The 7,614-nt window shown below is 34.5% G+C and overlaps 1 protein-coding gene and 1 long non-coding RNA gene across 2 annotated transcripts in view; both read left to right on the top strand.

Moving 5' to 3' along the window:
- LOC105176063 lies at positions 2,880 to 3,565 on the top strand. Its single transcript, XR_848945.1, has 2 exons — positions 2,880 to 2,980; positions 3,318 to 3,565. It is a non-coding gene; the product is annotated as an uncharacterized LOC105176063 (long non-coding RNA).
- LOC105176062 (diacylglycerol kinase 2) overlaps positions 5,473 to 7,614 on the top strand; it is a 7,512-nt gene continuing 5,370 nt past the window's right edge. The window contains exons 1-2 of the mRNA XM_011098742.2: positions 5,473 to 5,844; positions 6,715 to 7,614. The exon at positions 6,715 to 7,614 is cut by the window's right edge and continues 14 nt beyond it. Coding sequence (XP_011097044.1) covers positions 6,803 to 7,614 — 812 coding nt within the window. The 5' untranslated portion in view covers positions 5,473 to 5,844; positions 6,715 to 6,802. The remainder of the gene's footprint in view (positions 5,845 to 6,714) is intronic.

Raw genomic sequence — 7,614 nt, 5'->3', positions numbered from 1 at the left:
CCCCACCCCACGAGAAAGTCTTACGATGGAGAAGAAATAATATTTCCTACAAATCGAACCCTGTATAAAAAGAAAATTTGGACAAATCCAATTTTGATTTTTTTCAAAAAGCTTTATTTCAAAATTTGAAGGGAAATACAAAAGGGAATGTGATCACACTTTCAAGATTGAGAAGCTACCAATTTTAAGTTAGTTCTTCTAATAAAGTTTATATTTTAAATAAAAGATCTAATCAAATGAAGAAAAGTGAAGATCCTTGTATATTTTTTAAGAAAAAAAAGCCAAAAAAAAAAAAAAGAAAGAAAGAAAGAATGATCTATCATACGTATTTCACTCTTCTAGGTACTTGTTGTGATGGTGGTTGTGATGGTGGTTGTGATGGGGTGATGGAGGTGGTAACGGAAAGTTAAAATTAAATGGCTTCGGAAAGAGCATACCATCGACCTTTCAACAACCATAGAAGTAATCCTCTAAAAAATATTGGTTCCATCTACAAGGTGAAAATTAATATATGCCTTATACAACTATAAAATACAATCGAAAATTGAATGGAGTTGAACCATGGAGTAAAGATCTATATTAGTTCATTCATTTGAGTTGTGCTCCAGCTTTTCTTGTGTGCACAAAGAGTTCTTTGGAGAATGTGTGAGGGAGAGAAAGACAAAGATAACAGAGAATGAACGAGACAAAGACAAGAGGTCAACAAGCAATCAATAGGTTATAGGTAATTAATTATGTATATGAGTGTGTGTGTGTGTGTGTAGAAATATATTAAGAGCGAATATAATGGAGATAATTCTCACAACTTTATTCAGCAATGTCTACACTGACTTTTATATATGATGTTCTCATAGCAAACAGTAGTAATGATGCTACATCGACCTATTGTATTGATGTGGCGCGTACTCATTATTTGTTACTTTTTTAAATTTATAAAACCATGCGAGACTAAATGATTAGTAGAATAAGCATATCCAAGTTTGAATTGACGACATAACTGTTAGAAAATAGAAGACTGTGCCATGGAAAACCACTATCTTTGAAAGTGAAATTTCGGTACTACCGTGGTGCAGATAGTATAAACCGATCACTCCACAAGGTTAACACAGCTATTACTTTCTTAAACGCGCACTCTTGGAAGAAAGTTTGGAATAACGAACAAAAATAACACTCAAAAGTGAAAGAGATAAAGGAGCTAGAAGAGAAGAGGCTCTCGATTTTGGGGTGTCTGAAATGCATAGGGGTTGAGGCTATTTATAGATGTGTAGCTCGGTTGCTTAAGAAAGTTGGATCCTCTACCAACCACAAAAAAGTTGCCAACATATTTGTTTGTTAAAATATGCACAAAATTTGGCTAAGAGAGCTAGAGACTTGTCACTAACATTAGTCATTCCCAACAATCTCCCACAAATGACTAATGTAGAAGAAGAATATGATTTCTGAGTGAAAGAAGAGATATAATCAAGCATTAATATCTTTCAATTGAATTAATGCGTAGTGAAGTAAGACAATCAATTGGCTTACGAGAGTAATATGACTCTTGAACTTTCGATAGCTCAAATTGAGACCCCCCACAATTACGTATAAATTTCTTAGTGTTCGTTTTTCCGCGATAAAGTTTCGAGCGTTATTAATAGCCATGCACTTATACCTTAGATTCTAATAAGTGCTCTAAAAAAAACTTTTATTTTTTTTTCATAGAAGGCGGCCCAACTCCACGAAAATTGAAATTTCTGGAAACACCCAACATATCAATTGTGATAATATATCTTACACATCATTTACCAAAAGGAAACAATCTTTTGTGATTGTAATTAATATTACAATACCAAACTCTCAATAGCAATGAATTATTACATTCAAATCTGTATGTATATAGTCGTTGGAGCATACGTATCAATTGGGTTAAATGCAATTTACTCTTTTGTGTTATAAGTAATTTATCTCCTATAAAAATAAAACACCAATTTACCCTTCTTTGTTATTAGAAATAGAGCAATTTACTCCGTGACGTGTTTTGTGAATTACACAAGTCTTTTTTTATTTTGTATTTTTTAATTTAAAATTTAAAATAATATTTATATACTTATTTAGTAATCATTGGATCTTAATCAATATACGATCCAAATTTAACTAATAAATCAATGGTGCAGATGTTATCTGTTCAAACCAATGCTTTGAATTAAAATTAACAAAATTAAAATTATATATTTTATATAATTAAATTTGAATATATATTTATATTTTTATAGTAAAAAATATTTATGTATATTGTATATATATAGTGTGTGTATAGATCTATATAGAGAGAGAGGGAGAGACACTATCGGCGAAGGGCGGATAGGGGGATCTGGGTTGCAACAAGGGGGCGGAGGAAAGGGGAAGAGTAAGAGGGAGGGGGTGACGATGGCGGTGGCAGAGCATGAGGGGAGAGAGATGGTGGCGGTTGGGTGGCCACAGTGGTGGTCCAATAAAGAAGAAAGGAAAAATATATATTATTTTACATATAGAGCGCATGTAATTTACCGCTAGCCCTAGGAGATCGATATTTCACTTTATTTCTAATAACACAGGGAGAGTAAATTGTTTCTTTATTTTTCACGAAAGAATAATTGCTAATTTTTCTTAACACAGACAATAAATTCCATTTTCCCCATATGAAGTTATATTATTTTCAATTATTTCACATTTATCCTTATAATCTTGTAATATGATATTGGATTCATACAACATGAGTGTAATGAAGCACTCAAAAGTGTATGCAAGTCAAACACCCTAATTCATCCATTCTCAACACAGATTTCAAGGAATTACAACCCACAAAACCAACCTTATCTGCAAACACAGCTTTCCTGTCCTATAAATTTCACTCATCATCTTCACACTTATATACAAACGTCTGATCATCACCACAAGCACAGAAAAATGAAGCCTGTCGTAGTGCCCACCCTTTTCCTGCTTTTGCTTCTAATCTACGGAGGTACGAGTATATATATATAGGTTGAATAGCAATTTATCTTTATAATATTGAAAATGAGCACATTATTCCTGTAAGAAAAAAATATAACAATTTACCCCCTATACTTTTTAAAATGAAGCAATTTACCTCTTTATATAGGGAGGTAAATTGCTTCATTTTGGAAAACATAGGAAGGTAAATTGTTGTATTTTAAAAATTACAAGGAGGTAAATCGCTATTTATTTTTTCATGAGGGAATAATTTGCTCAATTGCAATATCACAAGAGGGTTGTTTGCATTTTTCCTTATATATACATTAGTGTGTAGGTTGAGTGATGGGGATGCATGCATGCCGCAGGTGGTCATGTGGAAGTAAAGGCACAGAAGAGGTGCACGCAGACAATACCGCCGCCGGGAGAAGATATGTGCAATGAGGGAGTGTGCATTGCCGAGTGTAAGAAGAGATTTGGGAGAAGCGCTGAAGGACGTTGCCCCATAATTGATACTTGCTTTTGCACCTATGACTGTTCTCATCTTACATAAACTTTCAAATTAAGTTCAACTATGGTTGATTGATATTTGACATGGGTTTAACTATAGTCAAAATGTGTCGTGATTTTTAGTTATGGCTAATATTTTGTCGCACTTGTAGGACAATAGGTAATAGTTGTTGCATAGACGTATATAATTAATTAATTAGTATTTATTATAATTTTTTATTTTAACTATAAGCATTTTCTCAAAATATAGATTTAAGAATTTGATTATTGATAAATTCAAATAAATAAACCCGATAGATATAAGACTGTATTTTACTATCCTTTTTGGACATTATGAATGAAATGCAATGCCTTTTGGCCTAAAAATGCACCTTTAGAATTTTAAAGTGTCATAAATAATATTTTTAATCAAATTTTAAATTTTTCTATTGTCTATATTGATGATTTGCTAGTTTGCTTCTCTAATAATAGTGAGAACCACTTTAAATATGCACAAACAAACTTAGATAAATCCGTCTTTAATTATTTCAAATCCGTCCTAACATTATCTTATGGTGTTCATAAATCTACTTTCTGGTGTTCATAAATCTGACAATCATAGCACCATCTTGAGAAGCTCCAATGTGGACTTCTCTTTGTTTCTCAATCTGTAGTAGCATTGAATAGACCTTACCAATAGCGGGCAAAGATTCCATTAACAAGATCTGACTTCTTATATTATCATACTTTTCTTCAAGCCCCATAAAAAATTATATGAATTGGCTCGAGGAGTTCATCTTTGCCAGAGCTTTCCTGGATCCACAAGAACATTGAGGCAGAGGGTTCAAGTGGGCTAGTTCATCCCATAGTTTCTTGAGCTTGGTGAAGTATGTGGATATTTGCATATCACCTTGGGAAAGGGACGAAATTTGTTTTTGGATATTATACACCATGGGGCCATTGCTTTCCCCAAATCTGGTTTCTAACTGTTGCCACAAGTCCAGTGCTGAAGATGTATCCAAGAAGGCTTCAGCTATTTCTTTTGTTATGTAGTTGAGCAGCCAAGACATTACCACACAGTCAACACGTTCCCATTGTTCTGTCTCTTCTTTATTACCTTGAGGTTTTGTGTCAGATCCATCGATGAACCCAAGTTTTTGTTTGGCACCCAAAGCCAATTTTATTGAACGGCTCCATGTCAAAAAGTTGTTTCCATTCAAAGGTATCGAAACCAGGTTCATTCCTCGGTGTTCTCCTCCATACAGCCTAAGGCTTTCCGTCCAGATGGATGTCTTTTGATCCTCATTGAAGCTTGCACTTCCTTGACTGTTTTATCCAGTCATTGTATGATAGAGATTTCGTAAAAAAAATGCAGATGTATAATGCAAGTAAGGGTCTATGCAGATAAAGACATCAAGAGCAAAGCCACCAGTTTATGGCTCTGATGTCATGTTCAAATCTGAGGAAGAATTCATGAGGAATAAGCGGAGCGTGATGGCGGAGGCGGGGGGTGGCCGGTGATTTGGGAACGACAACCCCTTCTTCTTTTTTTTAATTTTTTATTTGTGATATTATTTGTTTGTAAATTTAATTAATATAATAAATTAATTCAATTATGTACTTTTTTATGTCTAAATATATTACACTGAAAAAATTGAAATGTATTTATTGTAATTTACATAATAATATAATTTCAAAAAATATCCAACAAAAAATTAAATTAATTAAAAATAATTCAAATTAAAAGTTGAAAATGCATCAAAAAGTTATCTAATTCACATATCGGGGCATATAAATAACTCTCTGATTTTTCTCACGAAGAGAGTTTTTTTTTGCAGGATTTATAATTATACAAAATTTTTTATGATTATTTAATTAATACATATAAGTATTTAGCAATTTATCTATTTGATAGGGTGTAATATGCAATTTTCCCATTTTTAATATAACTTATTTCCACAATAAAAATAATAATTAATTGTGCTAAGTTGTCCACGCTATTTGGGTTAAATACGCGCAGGACAAATCCGTACTCTGACCGTCATATACCGCCCAGGAAAGTGAAAGTTCTAACATGGTTTGAACTTCCATTACTGCTGCCACCCCCCATCGATATTCTCCGAAGGGCCCGCCGTGTTTTTTGCGTAGGAAAATCCCGCCACATACTTCTCTCTTTCTTCTCCCTCTTATATAAAGCTTTCTTTCCGCATCTCTGTCTCTCTTTATATATATTTCAAGAATTCATATTGTGACATCGCTAAGATCTCTTACCGCATAAATCTTGATTTTCGCCTTCTCCTTACTGAATTTCCTTTTCCCATTTCTGGGTTCTTCTGCCCCTTGCTTTCCTTCCTGCGTGTGAATCTTAGGCTTCCACCTGTCTTTCTGTGTTTGGATGTTATGTGGGTAGGTTTTGGAAATTTCTCTTGATGTTTTGATTTAGAGAAATGCAATGTCTTTTGGTGGTTTATTATGTTCCTTCATGATTAAGATTTGATCCCTTTAGGTACGCTGAGTTTGGGAATGTGCCGCAGTGCGTTTTGTGGGGTTTATATTCTGGGCGTATTGGGACAAGTTTTTTGATTCCTTTGTGTGATCATTATGAAATTAAGCATGTTTTCTTGATTTTCTGACGTTGGAAATTGTTGTGATTAGCGTATTGCGTCAATGAAATTTTATCCCCGTTTTGGTTTGGACTCTACATTTTCTACTGATGCTTATTCTTGTGCGGTTGAATTACTCTAGAACAGCATGTCCATTACCACGGCTTTATTATTGTATTTAATCATTGCCCAATTTTGTTAATTTGTGTATGGCTATATTGTAGATGCCAGTTTTCCTGTTTCAACACGCACACAAGATGTTGGCTGCTTTTGAGTTTAAAACATGCTTTACTGTTTTTCCCAACTTTTAAGGTGTATGAAGTAGGTAGCATGCCCCAATGGTGCTATGTTTATAGAGCTGCTCTCTAACCTCCTGTGCTTGAGAATTGCTGCAAGTCATGGTTCTATTTGTATCTCCATATTCTTTTTCTATGAGAGATTTGATATTATGTTTCTTCTTCTGCTGTTTGGATTCTGATATCTAGATAGCATACTTTATTGTTCTTTCAAATTTGTTTCCAGGATATAATGGATATGTACAATTATCTTTTCCTGTAGTATGTTTCTTTTCAAGTTTACTATTGCTTTGTTAAATACTAGATGGCTTGTCATTCTTTCAGTGATTTCATTTACTGTATATGTGATGCTTATTTTTCCTTCTACATTATCACAGTTTCTGCTGGTTAGGTTCTGTACTCCACACGGTTTGCTTTTCCATGGAAACTAAGAACTGAAATGGATAATGAAGTTTTACATTCACAATGAATGACTTCAGCATTCCTCTTTTAAGGCTGATTGCCATTTCAAGCCTGGATTCTCGCTATATATTTGGATGGCTAATTACAGGAACTTTTGGACTTTTTGCTCTCGTTTATGCATTTCTTAAATGGCAAAGGAAGACATCTCTTAACTGGCTTAAAGCTGCTTCCAGGGCAAAGAAGCAAGCCTGGAAGAAGCTAAAAGTTCCTTTATCACATCATACATGGATGAACGATCTTGTTTCTGGAGGACAACCATTCACATGTTGTGTCTGCCTAACTTCACTAGTGCACCCTCAGACCTTAGGAACAAAGTCTACGTCACGTTCACCAATACATCGCTGTTCGCTTTGCGGTGTTGCAGCTCATTTCCGTTGTTCTAGGTTTGCAGCAAAGGATTGTAAATGTGTAGCACAAGCTGGTTATGATAAAGTCCTGCACCACTGGTCAGAAAGATGGTTTAATCTGGATGACAATCCTGAGATGTCTGCCTTTTGTTTTTACTGTGATGAACCTTGTGGTATCCCTTTTATTGATGCATCTCCAGCTTGGTATTGCCTATGGTGTCAACGAGTCATACATGTTAAGTGCCAAGTTAAAATGTCGGAAGAATACGGTGATGTGTGTGATCTAGGTGCTCATAGAAGAGTCATTCTTTCTCCCCTTTGTGTCAAAACTGCTGAAAGTGAGATGTTAAGTTCCATTACAGAAGAATTCATTGCTTCAACAGTTCGTGGGCAGATTAGAAGAAAGCGGCATCGCACCAAAAATGGAAATAACCGTTACATTAATGGTAAGGAACCAGAAAGCTCTGC

Source organism: Sesamum indicum, linkage group LG13 (assembly GCF_000512975.1).
Source record: "Sesamum indicum cultivar Zhongzhi No. 13 linkage group LG13, S_indicum_v1.0, whole genome shotgun sequence".
Taxonomy (NCBI): Eukaryota; Viridiplantae; Streptophyta; class Magnoliopsida; order Lamiales; family Pedaliaceae; genus Sesamum; species Sesamum indicum.
The sequence above is the reverse complement of the archived record's forward strand: the minus strand, read 5'-3'. Positions and strand labels throughout refer to the sequence as shown.